This window comes from Eleutherodactylus coqui, chromosome 7 (genome assembly GCF_035609145.1).
Source record: "Eleutherodactylus coqui strain aEleCoq1 chromosome 7, aEleCoq1.hap1, whole genome shotgun sequence".
Classification (NCBI taxonomy): domain Eukaryota; kingdom Metazoa; phylum Chordata; class Amphibia; order Anura; family Eleutherodactylidae; genus Eleutherodactylus; species Eleutherodactylus coqui.
The window spans coordinates 90,385,723-90,397,965 of NC_089843.1; the positions used below are offsets into that span (position 1 = coordinate 90,385,723).

General features: G+C 45.4%; 1 protein-coding gene across 2 annotated transcripts in view; it reads left to right on the forward strand.

The window, feature by feature from the left end:
- The window catches only part of CEP135 (centrosomal protein 135), a 67,206-nt gene that overhangs the window by 6,151 nt on the left and 48,812 nt on the right, over positions 1 to 12,243 (forward strand). For both annotated transcript variants that reach the window (XM_066573366.1, XM_066573365.1), the window contains exons 2-9: positions 2,242 to 2,402; positions 3,590 to 3,780; positions 3,927 to 4,094; positions 9,521 to 9,662; positions 9,817 to 9,901; positions 10,378 to 10,506; positions 11,207 to 11,422; positions 12,025 to 12,090. In XM_066573366.1, the coding sequence (XP_066429463.1) occupies positions 2,290 to 2,402; positions 3,590 to 3,780; positions 3,927 to 4,094; positions 9,521 to 9,662; positions 9,817 to 9,901; positions 10,378 to 10,506; positions 11,207 to 11,422; positions 12,025 to 12,090 (1,110 nt within the window). In that variant the 5' untranslated portion in view covers positions 2,242 to 2,289. The remainder of the gene's footprint in view (positions 1 to 2,241; positions 2,403 to 3,589; positions 3,781 to 3,926; positions 4,095 to 9,520; positions 9,663 to 9,816; positions 9,902 to 10,377; positions 10,507 to 11,206; positions 11,423 to 12,024; positions 12,091 to 12,243) is intronic.

The window sequence follows — 12,243 nt, forward strand, 5'->3', positions numbered from 1 at the left end:
AGGAAATCGCCCGTGCGGAAGAGACCTTAGGCTGCCTTCACACCAGTGTATGTCCACCCCTATTTACCTGCGTATATACTCTGGGCCATGTGAATAAATGCATTGGATTCAATGCACTCTATAACAGGGCCGGCGTATATACGCTCCTGTCAAGGCAGCCTGAGACTCTTTTTACATAAGCCAGTAATTAGGCCTGAATGTTCCTCCAAACGCTCATTCACCCAACAATTGGGCCGTGTAAAAGGACCAACGAATGAGCAAACACTCATTCATCTGCTTATGTGTGAGCATACACGTGCTTGCTCCTCGGCAGGGCTTCTACCTGTGGGAACACACACTGCTGGGGATAAACATTAGCCATCATTCATTACCTAAGGCCCCCTGTCCACGGCCGAGGTGGAATTCAGGCCTGAATTGGCTACATGGATCAATAAAGTTTCTGTTTTAAGTTGAATAATTAGTTGCACCTTTATATGCTGCCACATCTACATATATCGCAGAGGATCAATTGATCAACACGTATCCCAAGTTATGGACCCATGCTGACCAACTATCCGGAGGGTAGGTAATCAATGATTAAATAGGTTTTTCCAGGCATCGCCGGTCAGTGCTGGTATACACCAGGGTCAGAGCCTAAGCCGCTGCTCCGAACCCTGTGTAGTGGCTGCTGCTTGTAATTGTAGATGCTGTTCTCATTGAAATCAATGGGAGCCCAGCCTGTAATTACAAGTGCAGCTCCCATTGATTCAAATGAGAACTGGGCCAGCAATTATGAACACCGGCCACTGAACAGGAGTCAAAGCAGTGGCTTCTGCTTGGACCCCGATGTATCCCAGCACAGACAGCCAGCGCGGCCTGGAAACCCCTTTAATTAAGCTCCAGTAGTTGCCATTGGGGGAAAGTCCACGTCTAAGAAAGCGGTATGATGTCCCGTACCAGCGCACACACAAAGCTTGAGAGTTCTGTATTCCCAAACCTTGGGAGAAGTAGCAGGAGCGTGCCATTTCTAATGGAGGATCCTTGAGGTGACAACGTCCCAGTTGTTTTCCCAGTCAGAGGCATTTGGGTTCGTCCTGTGCCTCAGAGGATGGCAGTCTCTCATGACTCATAGAGAGACCTTTAGGAAACCATAATAAAGGTTTCAAGCCACTTAGGTTCCTTTTAGGGTGGAGGGTGGAATTTTTTTCTTAGAGCATTGACAAATTGGAGAAAAGTCAGGCAGGTTAATGTGAGCTGAATTATTATATTCCTCGTTGGGTGGTGAACTGATTTCTGACTGGTGTATGGCTAACATGCATCCAGATGTGTGGTTTGAGGTGAACTCAAGGAAAACCTCACGAACACTATCTGCAGCATCCCCGTTAAAGAGCTGCAGGCAGTATCAGCCAACATGTTTTAAAGAGCCCAGAGGTTCATAGAAGTGAAGACGGGCCACTTCCACCATCTCTTGTGAAGTGAGTAAATTATATAAAGCTTTGGAAAAAACAATCCCATTGCTCATTCTTGTTGTCACAGTATTGTCAGAAGCGGGCTACTCTTCAGTGGCCACCTTGTAGTAGGGGCTGTAATGGAGATGGCAGGTTTCCGGCATAGTTCAGTCAGTCTTTATACGTGGTGGTATGGGGCAGGATTTCAGTGGCTTTTGTAATAGCGGGTTTAGTTATTAAGATTTACATTTCAGATTGTTGCTTTTTTTTTTTTAAATGAACTCATCAACATTTGTTATTCCGATCCTCCGGTCAGTTATGGCAGACAGTTTCTAATGTGGTATTTGCTCTGTGTATGTGATTGGTGTTTTATAGACAGCGCACTGTAATCTTTTTGGCATGTTTATTTTGTATTCCTTACATCTTCAGTTTCAATCATTTATTTTACTTTATATCAGGCTGTGGAATTAACAAGCATCCTATATACAAAGTGTCAGGTCGGGCATTGTGTTCTCTTATTTCATCCAGTAGTGACTATCTGCTGCCATCTGCCCTCATGTTTGGGTGCCCGCACTGCTTCAGTAGGAGGGCGGTCATGTGAATGCCACTTCCTTCCACAAGGCTGTTCTGCTTGTCATCTGAGAAGCAGAAAGCCTTTATCCTGATCTTCTAGAAGAATGTTGCTAAAACCGTGTTGACTGTTGTGTGTCCTCGTCTTTTACTGTAACCTACATGAAATCTGCATTTTTACTTTTGCCACTTGAAATTCCAGCAACTAACAGCTGCTAATACAGTTTCTTGTATTCCTGTTTAGACTCTGAACTTGGGATCATAGAAGGCTCTTTATGTAAAGATCGCTACAATGAGCACTGCTGCAGAAAGGAAGTTTATCAACCTCCGTAAACGCCTGGACCAACTTGGCTACAAGCAGCCACTGGGCATTGAGTCACTACCACTTGTTGAGAAACTCTTCAGGTACCTTGGAGCTGCAGAGATAGAACTGTCATAAGCCATTGGGCTACGCAGTCGCTAGGCCGCGGATACCCGCCTCATCGCCTATCGCAATGTCAATTGTGGATAGGTTGCAGGTCGGATGGCTTCCGTTGACTTCAATGAAAACCATCTGTGCGGATGCCGCAAAAAAATAAAACCCGCTGTGATTTAAAATCTGCTCACGGAAAACACAATCGCTATCCGCTTATCTGAGCGGACATGCGAACGTTCTATTTGTTCAATGGGTGCGGGAATACTGTGGATTGTTTGTGCGGATTCCGCAATTGAAATCCAGTTGTGTGAGACCGGTCTAAAGCTAATTTGACATGGGTGAGTGTGATTGGGCTGTGAAACTCGGCCTGTTATCGCGATCGTCAACATGCGATGTCACTACGGATGCGATGCGTTTGTGTTTAAAAATGCCTGGCATCACTTCAGGGAAGAAGCGATCCTCCGAGGTGATCATAGATACCTGGAATACACTTATGTTTATTTCTTTAAGATGAAAGAATTAGCTGCCGATAGAGACCCCTGGCAGTGCCTTATTCCCTGCAAGGAAATGGTAAATTATGGAAAAGATTGGGCAAAGATCACTCTCTGCGACATCACATACTGTATAGCATGGGACATTATGGAGCTAGGCTATCACAGACCTTTCTGCCATTCCGGCAAAGGTTTTGCTCAGGGGTAATGGGAAGGAATAGATGATCCTCTGTGGAAAATTTGATCCAAGCTACAGGGGAAGAAATCCAAGAAGGGGTTGCTGGAAGAGACTCCAACACGGAAGGTAAACGGCAGCCCGTCGACAGTGACAGAAGGAGGAAATGAAGACTCTTGGGAAGTGTAGTTTTTAGTACAGCAGGGCTACATTATTACAGGTACCAGTGTAAGTAAACAAGGGAGCCTTGGGGGAGCAGGATAGAACATTATGGAGCACAGGCCTCAGGAGGATCCTGTATGTAATCATGCAATACATGGTTTATTATTGCATTTCATAAAGGCAAATAACCCTCCTGTCACCACTACTTACTGCTCTCATATGTTACATTCTGTGCAGGCTAAAACCAGAAATCTTCTTAAATACACAAATCCGTTTTCTTCATTGGATAGCTTCAGATGTTACATTTTGTTGTCTTGTGTTGACAACCTGCTTTTCCTGCACTTTACAGTGATCTTGTTCATACTACAGAAAGCCTTCGCAATGCAAAGTTAAATGCTGGCAAGAATGAGAAGGAGAATAAGAATTTTGATGCTGTGATAGAACCTTACAAGGCAGAAAATGCCAGGCTTGTCAGAGAGAACAATGAGCTCCACTTGGAGCTCCTGAAGATCAAAGAGGAATCTGATCGCCACATTAAAGGTCAGGCACCACACCAGCTTGTCTGATGAGAACTACTTAAGTGAACAGTTTAAGCTCAAAGGTTTTACAAAGAGAATAATGAAATAATTGGAAGCTCTAAGGTTTTGCGGATCCTTTATTTTAACATTTTCTTACTTTTTCTGAAGATTTGAAAGCTTCTCTGAGAAAACTTGAACACCAGACTGCTGACTTGAAGTTTCTAAATAACCAATATGTCCATAAAATCCGTTCAATGGAAAAAGAAGGCAAAGCAAAGGCTGAAAGGATTCAGCAGCTTCAGGAGAAGAACCTGCAAGCTGTGGTGCAGACACCAGGTTAGTGCAGGCTGTGGTGCAGACACCAGGTTAGTGCAAGCTGTGGTGCAGACACCAGGTTAGTGCAAGCTGTGGTGCAGACACCAGGTTAGTGCAAGCTGTGGTGCAGACACCAGGTTAGTGCAAGCTGTGGTGCAGACACCAGGTTAGTGCAAGCTGTGGTGCAGACACCAGGTTAGTGGAAGCTGTGGTGCAGACACCAGGTTAGTGGAAGCTGTGGTGCAGACACCAGGTTAGTGGAAGCTGTGGTGCAGACACCAGGTTAGTGGAAGCTGTGGTGCAGACACCAGGTTAGTGCAGGCTGTGGTGCAGACACCAGGTTAGTGCAGGCTGTGGTGCAGACACCAGGTTAGTGCAGGCTGTGGTGCAGACACCAGGTTAGTGCAGGCTGTGGTGCAGACACCAGGTTAGTGCAGGCTGTGGTGCAGACACCAGGTTAGTGCAGGCTGTGGTGCAGACACCAGGTTAGTGCAGGCTGTGGTGCAGACACCAGGTTAGTGCAGGCTGTGGTGCAGACACCAGGTTAGTGCAGGCTGTGGTGCAGACACCAGGTTAGTGCAGGCTGTGGTGCAGACACCAGGTTAGTGCAGGCTGTGGTGCAGACACCAGGTTAGTGCAGGCTGTGGTGCAGACACCAGGTTAGTGCAGGCTGTGGTGCAGACACCAGGTTAGTGCAGGCTGTGGTGCAGACACCAGGTTAGTGCAGGCTGTGGTGCAGACACCAGGTTAGTGCAGGCTGTGGTGCAGACACCAGGTTAGTGCAGGCTGTGGTGCAGACACCAGGTTAGTGCAGGCTGTGGTGCAGACACCAGGTTAGTGCAGGCTGTGGTGCAGACACCAGGTTAGTGCAGGCTGTGGTGCAGACACCAGGTTAGTGCAGGCTGTGGTGCAGACACCAGGTTAGTGCAGGCTGTGGTGCAGACACCAGGTTAGTGCAGGCTGTGGTGCAGACACCAGGTTAGTGCAGGCTGTGGTGCAGACACCAGGTTAGTGCAGGCTGTGGTGCAGACACCAGGTTAGTGCAGGCTGTGGTGCAGACACCAGGTTAGTGCAGGCTGTGGTGCAGACACCAGGTTAGTGCTGGACTGTCAAGATCATTTTGTACATTGAAGATTTTCAGTTCTCATTGATGCGGCACAGAGGTTGTCACCAGTGACATCAGTACCTCTTTCCATTCAGGCTTACAGTTTAATTTCCCCATGGATCTCACACATTAGGCTGTCTATTAACCTGTCGTTATTTTTGTGGGAAGAAATTGAGTATGCAGAGAACATACAAACTCTGTTCAGATGTTTCCCATGGATGGATTTGAATCCAGAACCTCAGTGCTGTAGGGCTGTGGTGTAACTACTAAGCCACCAAGCTGCCATAAAGTGTCATCGCATAGTTCATTGCTTGGGTGAATTTGGCCTATACCTTGAGCTAAGGCTGAGCGATTAATTGAATTCACTTTAATGCCGCACAATGCAGTTTTTCATTTAAATCGTGAAATTGATATTGGCTCTGTCCTTGTGAGTGGGGCTGATATCGGGCTGAGTGGATCTAGCACCTGGGGACGCAAGATACAACCTGTGATGGAGGCCATGTGAGATGGGGAAGTGTGTGTAGTATTGGGAGTGATGGTGCAAGTAAGCATAGCGCTGATTGTCTGACTCTTGGCAAATTAGTGCTTTGCTTATATACTGTATGCATTGTTTCCCGACTCTTCAGTTCAAAGCTACAGAGGAAAACACTAAACACTGTCAATCGCTACCATTGATTTCAATGGGCTTCTCAGAGAAGCGTTGAAAGGCAGCGTTTTTAAAATGCTGTCTGTTTTCATGCGTTTCTGCGTTTTTAAAACGCAATGCTTTCTCCATTGAAATGAGTAGGGTGCATTTTCAGCGCTGCTGAATGTGGTTACCACATCTTTTTTTTTTTTTTAGTTCTGGCATATTGGCTTTCTTAGCGGTGTTTATAACTGTGCTGAAAACAGTCAAAAACGCATTAAACTGCAGTAAACACTGCGTTAAAAAAGCAGCATTTTTTCAAGCGCCTGTGTGAGAGTGGCTTTAAAGGGGTTGTCCCGCGAAACAAAGTTGGGGTATACACTTCTGTATGGCCATATTAATGCACTTTGTAATGTACATCGTGCATTAATTATGAGCCATACAGAAGTTATTCACTTACCTGTTCCGTTGCTAGCGTCCTCGTCTCCATGGTGCCGTCTAATTTTCAGCGTCTAATCGCCCGATGAGACGCGCTTGCGCAGTCCGGTCTTCTCCGTGTTGAATGGGGCTGCTCGTGCTGGAGAGCGGCTCCTCGTAGCTCCGCCCCGTCACGTGTGCCGATTCCAGCCAATCAGGAGGCTGGAATCGGCAATGGACCGCACAGAAGACCTGCGGTCCACCGAGGGTGAAGATCCCGGCGGCCATCTTCGCAAGGTAAGTAAGAAGTCACCGGAGCGTGGGGATTCGGGTAAGTACTATCCGGTTGTTTTTTTCAACACATGCATCGGGTTTGTCTCGCGCCGAACGGGGGGGCTATTGAAAAAAAACAAAACCCGTTTCGGCGCGGGACAACCCCTTTAAGGTGGGGCTGTGGAGGGGACACTGGGGGGAATCTGTAGGAAGAACAGTATGTGGGGCTGGGGGGGTTTCAAAGGAGAATACTAAGGGGGGGGGTTACTGAGGAGAGCACTACATAAAGATGGCTATGGAGGTTAACAGTATGGGGGATAAAGGGGGCTGTAGAGATTAATATTGAGGGGACTGTGAAGATGTCTATGGAAAGGACATTACGGGAGGGGGCTGTGATAACATGGGGGTGGATAATATATAGGTGTCTGTGATTACATTGGATAGAGCCACATCCTTCATGTGTATATTACTTTAAACATTGTTTAACATACAATAAGGCCTCATGTCCACGGGTGGGTCGGATTTCGCATGTGGGAGCCTGTAGACATGAGGCCTTACTGGCCCAATTTCAATTGACTCAGTCCGTGCGGGAACCACAGCAAAATGGAGCATGCTGCGATTTTTAATATTTTTTTTTTTTTTTTATTTGCTAGCAGAAAATGCAGGTGGAACCAAGCTTGAAGGTGGAAGCAAGATACAAGGTGTTTGACAGAGGGTTGACACCCCCTGTTTCTGATTGGCTGCACGCCACTGTCCCCTTTTCTTGGGCTCACAGGTCCTGCTTCTAGCCCCGCGGTGACTGTAGCCTGCGTCCCAGCCGCACCACTGTCGCTGGCCTTCATAGCTTAAGCTGCTGGCCTCACTGTCACCTCCGCTGGCTTGTAGCTGGCCGCTGTGACTGTCCCTGCCGATCCTTCCTCGCTGTTATACCTCCTGCTCCTGCCGACAGTGTAAGTGTAGCGGAGCCGCAGGAATACTGGGAGTGCAAAGGTGAATATACAATCCCCCCTTCCCCATACAGCTGCCGCCGTTGCGCTGTGCAGCGCTCAACGATCCATGCCTCGCAAGAGCCGACTGACTCCAGAATGGCGCTGCTTACCACTGCGGCCCACTGCAGCGCCGTGAACTGAACACTGACGCTCAGCGCTCTGGCCCACAGCAGCGCTGTCAACTTCTGCGGTCCATCGGCCAAAAGCAGAACCTGTGAGCCCGAGAAAAGGGGACAGTGGCGTGCAGCTAATCAGAAACGGGGAGCATCAACCCTTGTATCTTGCATCCATCTATACTTCCAGTGGCGTCAAGATACACTAAGATCGCCACAAACTAACTAAGTAATCATTTAGTTATATTGCTGGAGTAGAGCAGTGTAATAAAACAACCCTGCCAAACCGCACACAGAGCAGTATAAAAATCCTAAAGATTGATTAATGAGGTGTTCAAAACTTCTGTTTTTGTTTTTATTTATTTAGCCCTCTTATTCACGAGGAATATGCAGGCTAAATATTTGCAATAAAAATGTGACAACTGCAGTGGGGAAGGCCTGTCTGTGTAATGTAGTACTGCTCTGTACATTGCCCACACTGTAAGGCTGGGTTCCCACGGGACGTATTCTCGGCGGAAATCTCGCAGCCGCAGGTGGATTTGCCACAGCGAAATTCCACATGGAATTTTCGCGGCTAATTCGCTCTTAGTGAACCCAGCCTAAATGAGTGGGGGCCACAGGTTCATTGCAGCTACAATGTTTGTAAGCAAAAAAAAAAAAAACCACAGAAGGCAGCTATATACTTGTATACGGATACAAAATACAAGGGCAGGTATAGACACTACTTGCCTCAGCATGCAGATGGGCAGATTGATATACGGAAAAGCATTGCATATGCTGATTAACAACGACTCACATTCCTACTGCTTAGTACTCTACTTGCACACAGATGGGGCATACAAAGGATGCTAGTCCCATTGATATGTATTGTGCGGCATGCAGGCGTACAACCTATTAACGCCATTTATGTGTCGCTCTTTGTATGCCTTAGGGATTATTTACACGATCGTATATTGGCCGGCGTTTTCACGGCCGGCCGATATGCGCTTCCATCTAAGCAGTTGTTCCCCCTCCCCCTCACCAGCTCTCTGTATCTCTCCTCCCCTCTGAGCGGTTTGCAATGGGAGTGGGCGGGGTGGGGTGGAGCTAAGCTTCTGCCGCTTGACTATAGTCAGCTATGGGAGTGGGCGGGACAGAGCAGAGCTTACCTCCGCCCATCCCGCCCACTTCCATTACAAACGCTGTAGTGGAGCAGAGAGGCAGAGAGCTGGGGAGGGAAGGGGGTTGAACTGCTTAGATGGAAGCGTATATTGGTCGGCTGTGAAAACAATCTGCCTGTCTGCATGATGAGGAATGTGGTGTCTATACATGCCCTTGTATTCTGGATCAGTACAGTATACCAATAAGGCCTTATTTACAAAGCTGAGGACGAGCAGAACTGAAGATTCTCGGGTGCAACTCACAGCACGTAGGCACCATATTTGCGTTTCGGCCGATGTACGAGACACTGCACATTTGCATGTACTGTTCTCACATGGAAATACATGCTGTGATACTTCTGTCTCTCAGCATCGCTGTGTGAATACTAGCCCATGTACATAGCCCCATTGCAAATACTGTGATCTATTTTCACGCAACCTTTGTGCGTCTCGCAGTGTAAATACGGCTTATGTATGGCCCCCTTCTGTGATTCTTTTTTTTTTTTTTTCTTTTTTACTTTGTAAAGTTTACAAGCAGCGTCCCTCGGGTCACTGGGTACTCTAGGTAACCAGGTAACCTAAATGTATGTTAGAAAAGCCCTAAAAATGTTAAAACAAAAAGTTCTGCTCTTCTTCAAGAATAAGTTTAAATACAAATAAAATATTTCTGGAAAAATAGCCTTCAATGTTTACATAGTTCATGGATTTCGGTCACAAGCGGCGTGCTTACATATTATATACAATGTTAATGCTTATTTTTCAAGTCATCTTATCTATTTTGTACAGGTGGAAAGAAAAGAAACATTCCTTTTAGGCGTCAGCGCATGCAGATTGATCAGCCAATCCCACCCTCAGGAATAAGTGGGCACCCGGTCCCACAACCGGAGGATCCATATGTTGCTGATCTACTTCAAGTTGCAGATGACAGGTAAGGCTTCATATTTTTACATATAAAGATGTGGAGTCATTTTAAAGAGAAGTGTAATGTCCATTATGCACCTTTGGCATTATTTCTGGCATGATGTAGTTTGCTGTCATTTACTTATAGTGTAATTTTATATTCCAATTATTGTGCTTGTCAGAATACGGGAACTACAGCAGGATGTTGCTTCTCTGCATGAGAAGTTGGAGTCATCAGAAAGAGCAGTGAAGCACGTCACCCATCAGGTTAGTTTTCTATTATTCAGTATGTGCATGTTTCAAGTTTATTTTGTGATAGATTTTTTTTTTAATATCATTTACATGTTCCTTGTTGTCGTTTATAGCTGTGATCTCTGAAGATGTCCAAACTGTGTTCTCAACTGATCACAAAATATATGATCTGATATGTATAATAATTAGAGATGAGCGAGCATACTCGTTCAGGACAAATACTCGAGCAAGTATCGTCCTTTTCGAGTATCTGCCTGCTCGTCCACAAAGATTTGGGTGCCGGCGGGGGGAGCGGTGGGTTGCGGGACTGGGGGGGGGTGAGAGTGATCTCCCCCTGCTCTTCCCCACCGGCATCCGAATCTTTGCGGATGAGCAGGCAGATACTCGAAAAGGACGATACTCGCTCGAGTATTTGTCTTTTAACAAGTATGCTCGCTCATCTCTAGTAATACATTTTGTATTGTAAATTTTCATATATCTTGCTTCTTAAGGTTGACCTGAGAGACAAAGAGTTAGAGCGGTTGGCACTAGCATTGGATGGTGGGCGTTCCCATGATGTTATTTCTCTAGAAGCCAGATACAGAAGTAATGAGAAACTTGTTGCCCACCTAAATCTGCAAGTAAGTTATTTGTTTTGGTACTTGGTTAAATTTATGCTCACACTCCTACAAATCTCTGTTTGGATACCTAAAGGGACCATCATTGATTGAGTAGAAAAATAGATCTTCACAGATGATAATGGATCCTGTAGAATGAACACCAGTGTGAAGAGAGTCCTAGGGCTCATTTACACAGGCGTATGCATACAACGCTGCGAGTATCCCAGAGCATTGTACACATCGCAGCCCTTTCACTCTGCAGGTAGAGACCTCTTATGGGCTGCGATTGGCACTGCTTATGCCTGGGAATATGACGTCACGGACATGCGCAGCGTGTTTTGTTTTTTTTTCAAAATTCCCTGCTCCAGAGCAGGATGCATATTGAAACGCTGCTTCTTCACAATGCCTGCGCTTGGGCAGCTTTTCATACGCAGCCCTTCAATGGCCGCTGCTGCATATATGCGACCAGTGGTTCCATTCCTCATTACACAGAAATGGGAGAATGTAACTTGAATGAATGGGTGAAAACTGAAAAAAAAGTCCCATCAATGAAACACCCCTTTAAACAATTTTATGATGTGAATCCTATAGCCTTGCAGTCACATTGCTCAGCACTGATTCCTTATGACAGGCAATCGGCATATGGAGGAAGCTTGTTTTATTAATTCATGAAGTGACACTTTGATTATGAAAAACAGATTTATATGTGGTGTTTTACTAGATCGAATACCTTCAGCAAGCAAATCAAGGCCTTGAAAAACGTGTGCAAGAGCTCCTAGAGACACGGCACAATGTCACCAGTGAAGTGGTAAATCTGAGTACCAAAAATGAAGAACTCTGTAAAGAGCTGCTAGAGATAGACCAAATGGCACAGCAGCTGGAGAAGGATAAGGAGAGGGTATTGGTGACTGCAGATGCCGAAATTGATGAGGCAAAAGTAAGTAATGTTGCATGGTGTTACATTTCTTTTTTTTTAAACAAACCTTTCTTCCAAACAGAACCATGAAATGTATGTTGTCATTGTAACTATGACTTTATATAAAGGATTTCATCAATCTAGTGATTTAAAGATATAAAGAGATGCAACTACACGTTGGGTTATTTAGTTGCCGAGGCAACCCTACAATGCCCAGCAAGTATCTTGCACAACTGTTCCAATTCATGGGACCCATGCACAATACTTGCTGGGCATCAGATGTTGTCAGATTGGGCTAAGAATGTATTCTTGGACAAACCCTATAAAAGTTAGTAGTTTCCCACAGCTATCTATCAGCGGAGTATTATAATTTTTCAAGAAAAATTCTCTGAGAAATGAGCTGTAATTTGATTAATTTCTAACTAACACTGCTGCCCGGAGAAACTAATGCATGGACGATCCCCATTTAATACCTGTTGGACCTATCAAAACAAAAATGTGATATATACATTTATTTACTGCATTTAGTAGTTTTGGATTAAAGATAGATTAACGCTCATTAATGTTTGTGAATACATGGGAAACTGAACTTTTTACTGAATTGTTGTATTCCTCCATTCTAGAGTGAAATAAAAAGGCTTCACATTGAAATAAAACAACTGGAAAGCACCTTATCTGAGTATAAGTCTGTAAGTTATTTACAAGCATAAATAGACAATAAGTTGGAAAATACCGAAATGTATTGTATTTATGTTGGTCTACCTAAAAGACCCTTCATCATAAAGGTCCTATTTGGCTAAGAACTTGGTAACACAGCAGATTTTTTTCATCAGGTAAAGGCA